The sequence below is a fragment of the Siniperca chuatsi genome, linkage group LG21 (assembly GCF_020085105.1).
Source record: "Siniperca chuatsi isolate FFG_IHB_CAS linkage group LG21, ASM2008510v1, whole genome shotgun sequence".
Classification (NCBI taxonomy): domain Eukaryota; kingdom Metazoa; phylum Chordata; class Actinopteri; order Centrarchiformes; family Sinipercidae; genus Siniperca; species Siniperca chuatsi.
In genome coordinates, this window is record NC_058062.1 from 4,265,498 (window position 1) to 4,280,160 (window position 14,663).

General features: G+C 40.2%; 1 protein-coding gene across 4 annotated transcripts; it reads left to right on the forward strand.

The window, feature by feature from the left end:
• The first annotated feature begins 150 nt into the window (after window positions 1-150).
• grna (granulin a) lies at window positions 151-13,843 on the forward strand. Of its 4 annotated transcripts, XM_044181367.1 has the most exons (18): window positions 152-305; window positions 1,004-1,144; window positions 2,653-2,790; window positions 2,905-3,033; window positions 3,748-3,829; window positions 3,962-4,068; window positions 4,284-4,437; window positions 4,531-4,662; window positions 5,957-6,054; window positions 6,157-6,393; window positions 6,839-6,998; window positions 7,527-7,624; window positions 8,430-8,589; window positions 9,117-9,214; window positions 10,008-10,370; window positions 11,353-11,589; window positions 11,767-12,024; window positions 13,005-13,843. In XM_044181367.1, the coding sequence occupies exons 2-18, from the start codon at window positions 1,004-1,006 to the stop codon at window positions 13,146-13,148; spliced, it is 2,736 nt and encodes a 911-aa protein (XP_044037302.1). In that variant the 5' UTR covers window positions 152-305; the 3' UTR covers window positions 13,149-13,843. The 4 variants fall into 4 exon arrangements, with proteins under 4 accessions (XP_044037304.1, XP_044037305.1, XP_044037302.1 ...); XM_044181368.1 differs by lacking the exon at window positions 6,157-6,393; XM_044181369.1 differs by lacking the exons at window positions 8,430-8,589; window positions 9,117-9,214 and having other exon boundaries at window positions 151-305.
• The last annotated feature ends 820 nt before the right edge of the window (window positions 13,844-14,663 follow it).

Genomic DNA, 14,663 nt, shown 5'->3' on the forward strand with positions numbered 1-14,663 from the left:
GTCCGTCACTCAACTACAACCTGTTCAGTGTAGCATGCGGCTAAACAGGAGCAACTGCATTAAACTTTATCAGTCACAATTATTACATTTAAAGAAATCGGATTTAATGGAGGAGACCAGTAGGGGCACAAGAAAATTGGGAACCTCTCTCTCTCTTTCTCTCTCTCTCTCTTTCTCTCTCTCTCTTTCTCTCTCTCTCTCGGGGGCGTGTTCAAAAAAGGCAGGTCTATCATTACTGTTATTTAGTGGTGAGACTCTCGTGAACCACCTGACTGCTCACGACAGCCCTTCAGTCTTTTACCAAGGTAAGAACAAAATAAGCTTCTTATTTAGCCCTGAGAATCTGACATAATACTTGTTTGGCAAAAGAAGTCATTTGAGTGAATTGTAAATAAGTTTGACAATGATTCACACACATTTACAGTAACTAGACAACTGATTTCAGTTTGTGTTAATCTTTTACACGCTGCAAATAATAATCCCCTTGTGTGAAATGTCTACAGTTTATTCTGACTAGCCGAGATTTACTGACAAAAGGCATTTCCTTTTTGATATGCAAGATAAACGAAACTGAAAGTGTGTTAATTTATTTTGTATTAACACACTTCCATCTATTGTGTTTGACTTGCTTCTTCATTGCGAAATAAAGAGAAAATCAGGAACAAACTTATAAAGGAAGTATTACACTTGAGGAAATAAATGAAGACAACGAGTCTCAGACCTTGTTTGCAATTTTATTTTTGATGTGTATGATTCAGTTTCAGTGAATTTAAAGAACAGGTTTGAAATCACCAAATAGGCATGCTTTGATTTAACAGTCACAAGTTCCTGGATGTGTAGAAATATCTCATCATGCTTATTATACTCTGTTACATGTTTTGAGCAATTTCTGCAGGATTTAAGGCAAAAATATTATTTCTGATGTTAAGTGGCAGGGGGATTCCACATGCAGACCTTTCACTTTCCTTTCACTGATGACCTTTGTGTCTCCCCCTGTGTGCAGATGCAGAAGTGGATTGTGATCTGTTGGGCTCTCCTGGCCCTGGTTGGTGCTGATGAGTGTCCAGATGGAGGAAGATGTGAAAACGGTCAAAGCTGCTGCAACAACCCGGCCAACGGCTATGAATGCTGCCCGTTTGATCAGGTAGATGTGGTTGTACTACCTGCATGTTCTGCATTATAATTTGCCTGAGCAGATACACAAACTAATCACGATTACCCTGCCTGCTAATCCTACTTTTTGGAATTAGTCATTGTACTTGATCATGTTCAAAATGAAGCTTTTGGGAGTTCAGATGATGTGCAGTCAAATGTTGACCATTTTAAATTCCAACTTCCCCCTAATTTTCACCTAAGTAGCTTCAAAATAACAAAAACATCCCAAACAGTTAGGCTATACCTTGCACCTGCTTGTTCCAACACAGCAATGATTCCTACACTATAAGACATAAGAGATAAGCGAAGAAGAGATGCATTTTTTATAACAGAAAGTAATACATATTTTTTGCATCAAATTATGCACAGTTTGTCTTAGTTTAATATATATTTGGATGTAATTTTGGATATAATGGATCAAACTGGATGCACAACATGCATTTTAATGCAATGTTACATATTAAGTCAAAATCTAGTTAAGACTACAATCTGAGTTGTTGACATTTTTTGTCATATAACATTTTTTCATGCCATAGAAATGTATAATTGCAAAGAAAACAGCATGTTAAATTTGCAGTTAAAACAAAACACAGCTAAAAACCAAACCAAACAGTCAACAGCTAGCTAAAACAACAGAGCCAAATCCAGTTAAAGCTAGCAAGAGATAGCCACAGTTAGCCTTGACTTAAGCTAAATGTACTTACTTCCCCCCTAACTGTTTCCTGTAATTGAAATATATCAGTTTTGGTGTACTAACATCTTGTTAATTTTGTTTGTTATCCCACATAAACAAGCTAGCAGCTAAATCAAATAATGGAGAATAAAAACAGCTAGCTAAACTAGTCCTGCTAAAAATGTAGCTAGCCTAGCTAACCAGAGTAGCAGTAACTGCCATCTCAGCTTTTCACCCTAGTGAAATTCACCATTTGTGTGATCAAGCTACTTTTAAATCACTTATTTAAATGTATTAAAGTGTAAATTAATTTATTAGAATGATTTCAAGGTAATTAAATTATTAAAAATGGTAGATGGAAAGCTGAAAGAATACATTTTTTTGTTGATACTGTGTTTTCACATATTCCCTGAAGTTTCTCCAAAGGTCTGTATCACGATCTTTTTGTTCACAAAGACATAAAATGAAGGAATCCAGCTGTTACAGTTTACCCAGTCAGCCTGAAAACTTTAAACCCCTTTTTCTCAACTGCAGTTACAATTAACTTAACCTCTTAACACGATAAACCCCAGCAAAGTCATAGTAATTCAACTTAAGTAGAATACTTTGTCCCTTTGTCTCACATAGTTAAATGTACAAATGAGATAATCATTTTCTTATACTCTAAAATAAAAAGAATTAAGCCTGTACAGTGGTACTATTCATGCTCAGTGGTGTTTTACTCCTTTATGAGCCAGATAAAAGCTCAGGCCTCATATAGTCAGTGTGATAGCAGTTTTAAAACTTTGGTAGTCAAAATGTTGCTACTACTGCTGTCCTCGTAGGCTGAGTGCTGTGGAGATCACATGCATTGCTGTCCTGGGGGAACAATCTGCGATTCAGCCACATCCAGCTGTGTGAACGCTACTGCGTCCTTCCCCTGGGTGAAAAGAGCTTCTGCTGATCAACCTGGACTCTCTAAAGTGAGAACAACAGACATCTGCTTTCATGATAAAATACTAAGTAAGACTTTGGCGTATTTAAGTTGGCGAGTTCCTGCACTAAGATTGTTCCCCTTTTCCGTCCTGTCCGTGCAGTCCTTCAGGATGATCAAGACGTACATGGGGGAGGAAGACGACAACATCTGTCCTGATCAGTCACGATGCCCACCTGAGTTTTCCTGTCTGAAGGCCTTGACAAGGTTTGGCTGCTGTCCCCTAGCTCAGGTAGTCAAACCTTGTCCAACACAGATATAACATGCAACTTGTCTCCATATATCATTTTCAAATAGTGGTACAATTATCAGGAAAAAAGAGGTAATAACAGGTACCAATTTTCTTTCCAAGGAATTGCTACAAGGTCATTTAAGGGACAAACTGGAGAAACGAAAAAGAAATATCAAAGAACAAAAATAACAAAAACAGGAAATAAAGACCAAAACCATGAAACCAAGTCCATGGTGTCCATTAGTAAACAACTCATACAGTAATACTGGTGGTATTATGAGTGCATATGTTATGCAAAACTGAGATCTGTTTTCCAAGAGTCCAGTTACTTCCTGTCACAAAGATGATATTTGCTTGTTTGGTTGACAAACTAAGCTGTTTCACTTCACTGAAGGGAGTAAATATGTTGGTCTTGTGGTAAATTTAATATAGAAGCTGCAGCTCTGAAGAGGAAGAAGCTCCCTGCGTTCTGCTGTAAAGTTATCTGCTGTATTGCTTTACATCAACAATGTACAATGCAGTGCAGAGACCAGTAAAGGCTCACTATCTGGCAGCTTCAGATGTCTATTACACCTATTTGGAGTAATACAGTTAAGACTGATCCCTTGTTTCTTTATAGACATATTAACTTGTGAATTGTATGGTAAAAATGATTACAAGAGGGAATGCATTTATGAAGTGAATTGTTCTGAGTGATTTCCTGGCCCCTAACAGGGAGTCCCCTGCTCTGATGGGAAACACTGCTGTCCTGAGGGCCACCAGTGCAGTTCAGACAGCCGCTCCTGCATCAGAAAAGGTGAAACTCTTCTACTTTGAATTGGCTTGTTGTTGAGATAAACTTGCCTTACTCTCGTAAGGGAGTTCCTTCGATCTTAAGGCCCCTAAACTTATCATAGACACATTTTTTTAATTTGTTATGTTGTTGCAGATATTGTGACTACAGTTCTGTGCAGCGACGGAGTGTCAGAGTGTCCAGATGAAACCACCTGCTGTGAAACCCCAGAGGGCAAGTGGGGATGCTGTCCCATGCCAAAGGTACAAAATGGCTGATCTTTTCATTATAGACATACGCAAGGTGACAGCTTTGAAATGCTAATGCTATTCCATACCATAAGTGAGATAATTAATGAAGAGAAAGTCAAATGATGGATTTGCATGTCCGGCCTCCATGTCCAGTGATCGTGACTTTATTGTGTCTTATCATGTGTGTTTCAAAGGTTATACTCCATGTGTCTCTATTGTCTGAACAGGCTGTGTGCTGCGAGGATAAGACACACTGCTGTCCTGAAGGGACAACATGTGATATCGAACACAACAAATGTATTTCCTCATCTACCAAAAAAGAGATGCCAATGTGGGCCAAACTCCCTGCTAGGATGAGGGCAGAGTGGGAGAACCAGAAAGGTCCACCCATCTTACTTCCTCATTTTGATTAATCATTGTCTAAATTTGAATGTGTGTTCATGCAGCTCGATCTCTGTGTGTTTCCACTTTCAGAGGCTGAACAAGTTTCTGCAGAGACAGTAAATGTTGGTGGCTCAAAAAAAAACCCCGAAGTCACCCCAGTGAATACAGTTCCTCATTCAGAGAAGGAAGTGTCTCTGTCATCTGTCACTAAGGCAGCTGCAGGTGAGATGTTGAGATGTAACAATAAAGTAGAAGAGCATCACAGATGTATCATAAGATGCAGATGCTTTGATCCACAACAAAGGTTTAAAGTATTTTCTGATAGGTAAAGGTACAAATGTATCAACAGACCTTTCTTGTAGCAAACGTTTTGATTTAATAACATTAATAATGGCTGCAAGTCATTTAGTGTAGGCGTGTCAGTGACCAGCATGACTTACTGGCACAGCTAAATGTTGAAGCATTTCCTACTATGACAAGACTAAATTTATGCTGTTGGACAGGTCTGTCGAGGCTAAAAGTACAGCAGTATTCTTCCTGCATGCAGTAGGTCAGGTAGCAGTAGGTTTGGCATCGGTAATAGTATCAGCAATGTATCATATTTTGGTAACCTGAAGGAAGAGGTTTAAAAAGTTTTTTCAAAAGCACTGGCAGTATTGCTGGTGTCTATTAGCTGAAAAAACAACTTTTAAAAGTTTGTCCAGATTGCATTTCTTCCTGTGTCAATGCTGGTCAGCTCAGGTTTAACATTGAATGTAAAATTAAAGGTGCCCTGTGGAGTTTTCTTTTAAACAAACAAAAGTTATGTTTACATTCAGTGCATTTCCTTCCCCATAAGTTTTAAAAAATATTATAACTCCTGCATGGTTTAAATCCATGTTTGCTCGCTAGCAGACTTCTTTTTCTTTGCCTTTGTTGGTGTATTGCTAAGTTTCTTTCTGCGTTAACACCACCAACTGTCCGTTATCGGAATAGTGTGAAACCAAAGGCAGGATGTGAATCGCATCGCATAAAACGGGGACCCACTCGTAAAAACACTGCGCCATAGTGCTACTAGTGGTCAAAAAATTCTACAGGGTACCTTTAAATGTAACATTAAATTGTAATTGTCGGGCCCGACAGTCCTTTCTCTCACGGCGGACATTTGAACTCATCAAGTCAAAAAATAAGGCAGAGGAATCACATGACAGCCAGAGACAGCAATGACAAGAGAATGAAATTAGGACACAAATCTTCCTCAGTATTGTCTAACGTGACCTGTGCTGTACCCTTTGTCAGGGCACTATCCCCACAGTTATCATTGCCATATTTTAAAGGAACATTTTGTTCACTTGGGATATATGAATGTACTTTTCTAGGTGCAATAGTGGGGCTACAGAAATGGATTGTCAGGATAGGGCACCATATTATACCTGGACTGTCCCAGTGGCATGTTTTAGTCAAAATGTTGTTCAAAATGTTCAATTCTGCAGTTTTCGGATTTGTAGGAAATGTTACTATTGGTATTTTTTTCCAGGCAGTGATGTCCCCTGCGATGATACAACAGCCTGTCAAGATGGCACCACATGCTGTAAAACCAAAGAGGGCGGCTGGGCTTGCTGTCCTCTACCAGAGGTACAATTTTGGCTGCCACTTTTTAGACAGTCCTAACACTGATTTTAAAGGTGTTGGCCAGTGCATTCACGGTTTTTCGTCTTTCTCATTCGTCATTCCCAGGCTGTTTGTTGTGAAGACTTCATTCACTGCTGCCCAAAAGGTAAGACATGCAACCTGGCTGCACAGACCTGCGACGACAACACATGCTCTGTGCCGTGGGTCGACAAGGTACCCACAATCCCCAGGCAGGGCGCACAGGTGGGGAATGTTACATGTGACTCCACCTTCAGTTGTCCTGATGGCACCACCTGCTGCAAGAAAACGACAGGAGACTGGGGCTGCTGTCCTCTACCTCAGGTAAACACACAGAGCAGAGAATCACATTTAAACAGATGGTAGTAAGATGATAGGTTAACAAGGAAGGTATGTCGCTTTACTATTGGATTGATGAGACCAGCTGATTGAACAGCTGATATCTGATCTGACAGCCCCGGATAATGACAGCAGGAAATATGAGTGAGCATGCGTGAACGGAGTGAATGGCAGGATGGAATGAGAATTAACTACAACCTGAACATGCAGAAGTATAGTCTTCCTGACTGAACTTTCGATAGAGCTTCATTTCCCAAAACACTGAACTATTCCTTAAAGTTATGAAGTGTATTTGACCCCTTTTATATTCATATTGTCTGCTCTTGAACTTGGCTTTACTTTGACAATACCCTCACCTCATGCAAATTCACACATCTAACTGTCACTTAATGTTTGAGACTGAAAGTAATTTTGTCATTTTGTTCAAAAGGCGGTCTGTTGTGACGACCACGAACACTGCTGCCCTACTGGCACCACCTGTGACCTGGCCACACTCAGCTGTCAGAGCAGCTCAGGCTCAACGCCCATGCAACGGAAGATGCCTGCATTTGCCACGGCGGCGCCCACTACAGTGGCGACTTCAGCCCAAAGTACAGTTGTCACAACCACACAGCAAACGGGGACCCACTCGTAAAAACACTGCGCCATAGTGCTACTAGTGGTAAAAAAATTCTACAGGGTACCTTTAAATGTAACATTAAATTGTAATTGTCGGGCCCGACAGTCCTTTCTCTCACGGCGGACATTTGAACTCATCAAGTCAAAAAATAAAGCAGAGGAATCACATGACAGCCAGAGACAGCAATGACAAGAGAATGAAATTAGGACACAAATCTTCCTCAGTATTGTCTAACGTGACCTGTGCTGTACCCTTTGTCAGGGCACTATCCCCACAGTTATCATTGCCATATTTTAAAGGAACATTTTGTTCACTTGGGATATATGAATGTACTTTTCTAGGTGCAATAGTGGGGCTACAGAAATGGATTGTCAGGATAGGGCACCATATTATACCTGGACTGTCCCAGTGGCATGTTTTAGTCAAAATGTTGTTCAAAATGTTCAATTCTGCAGTTTTCGGATTTGTAGGAAACGTTACTATTGGTATTCTCTTCCAGGCAGTGATGTCCCCTGCGATGATACAACAGCCTGTCAAGATGGCACCACATGCTGTAAAACCAAAGAGGGCGGCTGGGCTTGCTGTCCTCTACCAGAGGTACAATTTTGGCTGCCACTTTTTAGACAGTCCTAACACTGATTCTTTTTTTGGACAGACCTAAGAGATGCTGAGTGTTTGGAACAGCAAAATCTACTGTAGCACACGCAAATAGTTTTAACAATGTGAATCACTTTTATGTTGAAATAATGGGTAATATAATGTTGTAAAATGAGAATTTATTCATATGAAAGTATCACACATTATTTATTTAAGGGAACAGTTCAACATTTTGGGAAATATGCGTATTCGCTTTCTTGCCGAGCGTTAGATGAGAAGATCGATATCACTCTTGTGTCTGTACGGTAAATTTGAAGCTACCACCAGTAGCCGGTTAGCTAAGGTTAGCATAAAGAGCTAGCTTAGCTTAGTAGAAAGACTGGGAACAGGGTTTTCTTTGGTTGTTGTACAGATTAAATAAGCATTATATACCATGTTAAGCATTAGGTGCTGGTAAGTGGATTTTTTTTTACCTCTGGACAGAGCCAGGCTAGCTGTTTCCCCCTGTTTCCAGTCTTTGTGCTAAGCTAAGCTAACCAGCTGCTGGTTGTAGCTTTATATTTACCATACAGACATACAAGTGGTATCTTTTCATGTAACTCTCAGCAAGGAAGAAAATAAGCGTATTTCCCAAAACTGAACTATTCCTTAAAGTTATGAAGTGTATTTGACCCCTTTTATATTCAAATTGTCTGCTCTTGAACTTGGCTTTACTTTGACAATACCCTCACCTCATGTAAATTCACACATCTAACTGTCACTTAATGTTTGAGACTGAAAGTATTTTTGTCATTTTGTTCAAAAGGCGGTCTGTTGTGACGACCACGAACACTGCTGCCCTACTGGCACCACCTGTGACCTGGCCACACTCAGCTGTCAGAGCAGCTCAGGCTCAACGCCCATGCAACGGAAGATGCCTGCATTTGCCACGGCGGCGCCCACTACAGTGGCGACTTCAGCCCAAAGTACAGTTGTAACAACCACACAGCAAACGGGGACCCACTCGTAAAAACACTGCGCCATAGTGCTACTAGTGGTAAAAAAATTCTACAGGGTACCTTTAAATGTAACATTAAATTGTAATTGTCGGGCCCGACAGTCCTTTCTCTCACGGCGGACATTTGAACTCATCAAGTCAAAAATAAAGCAGAGGAATCACATGACAGCCAGAGACAGCAATGACAAGAGAATGAAATTAGGACACAAATCTTCCTCAGTATTGTCTAACGTGACCTGTGCTGTACCCTTTGTCAGGGCACTATCCCCACAGTTATCATTGCCATATTTTAAAGGAACATTTTGTTCACTTGGGATATATGAATGTACTTTTCTAGGTGCAATAGTGGGGCTACAGAAATGGATTGTCAGGATAGGGCACCATATTATACCTGGACTGTCCCAGTGGCATGTTTTAGTCAAAATGTTGTTCAAAATGTTCAATTCTACAGTTTTCGGATTTGTAGGAAACGTTACTATTGGTATTTTTTTCCAGGCAGTGATGTCCCCTGCGATGATACAACAGCCTGTCAAGATGGCACCACATGCTGTAAAACCAAAGAGAGCGGCTGGGCTTGCTGTCCTCTACCAGAGGTACAATTTTGGCTGCCACGTTTTAGACAGTCCTAACACTGATTCTTTTTTTGGACAGACCTAAGAGATGCTGAGTGTTTGGAACAGCAAAATCTACTGTAGCACACGCAAATAGTTTTAACAATGTGAATCACTTTTATGTTGAAATAATGGGTAATATAATGTTGTAAAATGAGAATTTATTCATATGAAAGTATCACACATTATTTATTTAAGGGAACAGTTCAACATTTTGGGAAATATGCGTATTCGCTTTCTTGCCGAGCGTTAGATGAGAAGATCGATATCACTCATGTGTCTGTACGGTAAATTTGAAGCTACCACCAGTAGCCGGTTAGCTAAGGTTAGCATAAAGAGCTAGCTTATCTTAGTAGAAAGACTGGGAACAGGGTTTTCTTTGGTTGTTGTACAGATTAAATAAGCATTATATACCATGTTAAGCATTAGGTGCTGGTAAGTGGATTTTTTTTTTACCTCTGGACAGAGCCAGGCTAGCTGTTTCCCCCTGTTTCCAGTCTTTGTGCTAAGCTAAGCTAACCAGCTGCTGGTTGTAGCTTTATATTTACCATACAGACATACAAGTGGTATCTTTTCATGTAACTCTCAGCAAGTTATTTCCCAAAACTGAACTATTCCTTAAAGTTATGAAGTGTATTTGACCCCTTTTATATTCATATTGTCTGCTCTTGAACTTGGCTTTACTTTGACAATACCCTCACCTCATGCAAATTCACACATCTAACTGTCACTTAATGTTTGAGACTGAAAGTATTTTTGTCATTTTGTTCAAAAGGCGGTCTGTTGTGACGACCATGAACACTGCTGCCCTACTGGCACCACCTGTGACCTGGCCACACTCAGCTGTCAGAGCAGCTCAGGCTCAACGCCCATGCAACGGAAGATGCCTGCATTTGCCACGGCGGCGCCCACTACAGTGGCGACTTCAGCCCAAAGTACAGTTGTAACAACCACACAGCAAACGGGGGAGGAGAAGAATAAGCCTGAGGAGGATGAGGTGATGACGAAGGAGGAGGAGGAGGAGAATAAAGAAGGGAAGGGCAGGATTCAGTGTGACACCCACACCAGCTGCCCTCAGCACACCACCTGCTGCTTCATGGCCTCGTCTCAAAAGTGGGGCTGTTGCCCACTGCCAAAGGTGAGCACTGCTTCTTCACAACATCACTGACCTCCAGTAACAGTGAAAGCTGCAATAACGAGGACTTTACTGTCTCAAAGCATAACAATAATAATAATAATAATGTGAAAGGGGTCGCACAGTCAGAGACTACCTGGTGAACATAGTGGAGCAATTAGCAGCTAAAGAGCCAGATGTTTCCCTCAGGAGCTGGTGGAGACCAAAAACAGAGCTAAAAGAGAGAGAGTATTGGACTTACATTCATCGGGTGACACAAACACGACTCCTAATTAATGATAATGTTGCTCCATAGCTGCTGGATGTGTAAATAAGCAGCTGTTTGCTAACAAGTTCACCACATCAGCATTCAAGGTAATAATACTGTATGTCAGTGTTGTGTTCACAGCTTGTTCTGCTTCCCCCAGATGGCCAAAAAAATGTATTATTACATGTTTAAAATGATGAATTGATTCTTCAAATGGTTGTCGATTAATTTTCTGTCATTTAATTGACTCTACTAATCAAATACTGTACAGGGCGTTGATCAACACCAACAGCTCAGCAGTTGATTAGCCAGTTTTGTGGTTTTTAAAACTGGTTTTAAAAGATTGTACTCCTTCATGGGGAAAAAAACCCCACCCACACCACACACCTACTCACAGTGTAGGATGGTGCTGCAAAGAACTGAGTGGCATCACTTTCTCAAAGAGACAAAGCATGGTGATATACTTCCTCTTCTGCAGTGCCATCTCTGCTCTCTTCTGTGTTAACTTCTGACATTATTATTTCTGTCAGCTACAGGCCACAGTCAGTAGTGCAGTTCCTTCAGGCTGTCACTCCAAAGTTATAAATGATATTACGAGATTAATTACTGCAGTTGTTCTTGTAGAAGATCACTACATGATCATGTTTTTCACTCTTCTAAATGTATTCATTTGAAAGAAGAACTGGAAAACAGGATCGATGGTGTGAAAGCAGAACTTCCACTCTCACTTCTCCCCAGGCGGTGTGCTGCGCTGATGGGAACCACTGCTGCCCCACCCACTACAAGTGCAATGAGCAAGGGTCCTCGTGCGTCCAAGGAGAAGTGGTGATTCCATGGTACACCAAGCTTCCAGCCACCACCAGCATCCAGGCTGATCCCAGCTCTGTGCAGTGCGACGGTCTGAGTCAATGTCCCGAACACACCACCTGCTGCCAGCTGTCCACGGGCGAGTGGGGCTGCTGCCCGCTGCAAAATGTGAGCGCTCTTTGTGTGTGTGTGTGTGTGTGTGTGGGGGGGGAGAGATTATTGTGACGAGCGCAGCTACTTTGACATGAAAATATAAGCTGCACTATCAGTATACATTAGCTTTGTGGAGGTTTGCTTATGTAAAATAAGGGATGTAATTGTCACTTGTGCATGCTGTGTGTGCAGGCTGTGTGCTGCCCAGATAAGGAGCACTGCTGCCCACAGGGTTACACCTGCAACGTCGCCTCTAACTCCTGTCAGAAGCTCATCATGCTGCAGCTGGAGACTGTCCCGCTAACACCGGTGTATCTGTCTGAGCATCAACCCCAGCTCAGTCCCTTAAAGCACAGAGACGTCCAGTGTGATGAACAGACCAGCTGCAAAGATGGACAGACCTGCTGCAGGATGTCAGCTACTACATGGGGCTGCTGTCCTTATACTAATGTATGATATACAGTAATAAGTCAGACCTTTAAAGAATAGTCCAACATTTTGGGAAATACGTGCTACTTTTACTTGCTTAATAATATTTGCTTTCTTGATGGCAGTGGTATCAATCTTCTCATCTGATTCTCAGCAAAAAATTTAATGTCAAGCTATTTCTTTAACCACCTTTAGACAGTCAGGAAGATACATTTATTTTTTACAATATAATAATATTGTATAAATGTTTTAAAGGCAGCCTTTCAGTAACATGATTCATTTATTTCTGAACTTATTTCAGCTGTTAAATCTGTGCTGGAAACTAACCACATTTACTCAAGTACTGGACTTAAATGCAATTTTGAATATATATATATAATATATATTACACTCCTTTATACTTCTACTACTCCGTTACATTTCAGAAGGAAATATTTAACTTTTCACTCCACTTTTCGTTTGACAGATGTAGTTACGTTAGATTAAATTTACATATTAGTGCAATAATCCAATAATTCTGCATAATGAGGACGGCCATTTCAAATCCTTTATATAGGGGCTTTAATATTGAGGTACTGCATCATGATGATTAATAAATAAGTACTGTACTTCAGTACAATTTTATTTGACAGCTTTAGTTACTGGTTACTTTGTAGATAAAGATATTACATATAAAAACACATGATCAGCTTATAAAGAAATGGTCTATTGCTATAGATGAGACTAACCAACACTGTGTAGTCAACGTTAGCTCCACCTTGACCAGCTGCAACATTAAAATGCTGCTATATGTTCAGATATAATAGTCCAATAATGTAACTCATATAATAATACAACGCTCAGAAAGGAGCCATAATGAGTACTTGTACTTAAGTTATATTAAAGGCTGTTATTTTCTTGTATGTTTATACTGTAGTATTGCTACTTTAACTTAACTAACGCACCTGATTGTTCAGTGTGTTCCAGTGTTACATACCCTCCTTCCTTTGACCTCTCCACAGGCGGTGTGCTGCAGCGACATGATGTACTGCTGTCCCACCGGCTACACCTGTACTGAAAGTGGAGGCTGCATCCAGAACACCAGGCTCCACTGGTACAACTGGCACGTGTTCGTCGCCAACAAAAAGAGAGCTCTGATATTGTGAAAACATCTCTCTCATTTGTTTCTGCATGCAACGCACTAATGGAAAATAATGTAAAGGGATTTTGTGATAACTGTTAAATGCTTTGTTCTTAGAGGACAGTAGTAAACGGTGAAGGGGACACTGTGATATTGCACATGGGGTTAAAATGTTCTGTGAGCTTGGAGTTGCAACGAGATCTGTTCTGGCACGTTGCTGACGCAATGTTCATAGGTCATTAATATTGGAATAACTCATCATAAAAGTCTGATTTATCCTTGTTAATCCAAGCTACTTGAAACTCTACTCCATCCACAAAAAAATCAGCTGAAACACTCCACAGGCAACATGATTTTATTCACTGTCAGTCATCTGTTTTCTGTACGTCCTGCTTCAGCTGCCTTGTGTTGCAAAATGCACTTCTCTATTGACAATCACTCACAATGTGGGGCATAATTTAACATATAATCTAATATCCAAATATGAATCTGCTGTTTCCTGGTCAGTACTTGGTTTATCTGAGCGTTTAGATATATGTGTGGCATAATCTGTAATGAGTTATTGATTTGTTATCTTTCCTGGAATGAGAGGTGTTTTAATTTTGTGCATCCTGTTGTCACTTGTGTTAACTTAACACACACCATAAAGCAAACATGGAGAAATACATGCTGGTGCAGATTCATGTCTTGTAGATTTTACAATAAATCTTATTAACAAGATCTGACGCTACATCACAACTCGTCAAATCATTCCTATAGTAGTAATATAGGAAGGTATCTGTTTCGATCTAAAGAAACATAGTGAAAGGCATAAAAACAGACTCTTCATTAGAGGGCAATTTAAAATTCATGTTGCTCATCACAGCAATTAGAAAATAATGTCATTTATAATAAAATGATGCCATTGTAGTTGTCTGGCAACAGAAACAGAAATGTTAAGTAAAACACTTGTTATGTAAAGCAAGTGCACTAAATCTTAATGTTTATTATGACAAAACGATGGCGGCCTGGTTTTTTAAATCCCCACTTCCGGGATGGAATTTCACTTTTTAGGCTGACGTCATACTGTTTAAGGCTTTTCTTTAGTGCCTTTGGTTTATTATTTGGGTTTTTCGGGCCGCCCCTCTGTGAGCAGTGTAAAGCTCCGTGGAAGTAGAAATCGAAGCTTCCGATTATACAACTAAAAATAAAAGCCCGAAGTAGGGAAAATATTTTTCTTTTAATTCATCAGAATCTGAATCTGCGTTATTGGCCAAGTATGTGTACACAAACAAGGAATTTGACTCCGGTTTTAAGTTGCTCTCAATGCACACAGCTGAACAAAGATAGGTCAAATTAAACAGAGAACCGTTATGTACATACAAGTAGGTGAAAACATAAGTATATATAGAAATTAACAATTAAATATCAAACATATCCATCCTGCAAAGACTTTCACTTTCCAACAGCACAGGACACAGGCTTACAGGTGAGAAAACAGGAAAAGCACTGTTTGAAGGAAATGAATTAAATATTTGTTATGACCTGGCTCAAGTGACCA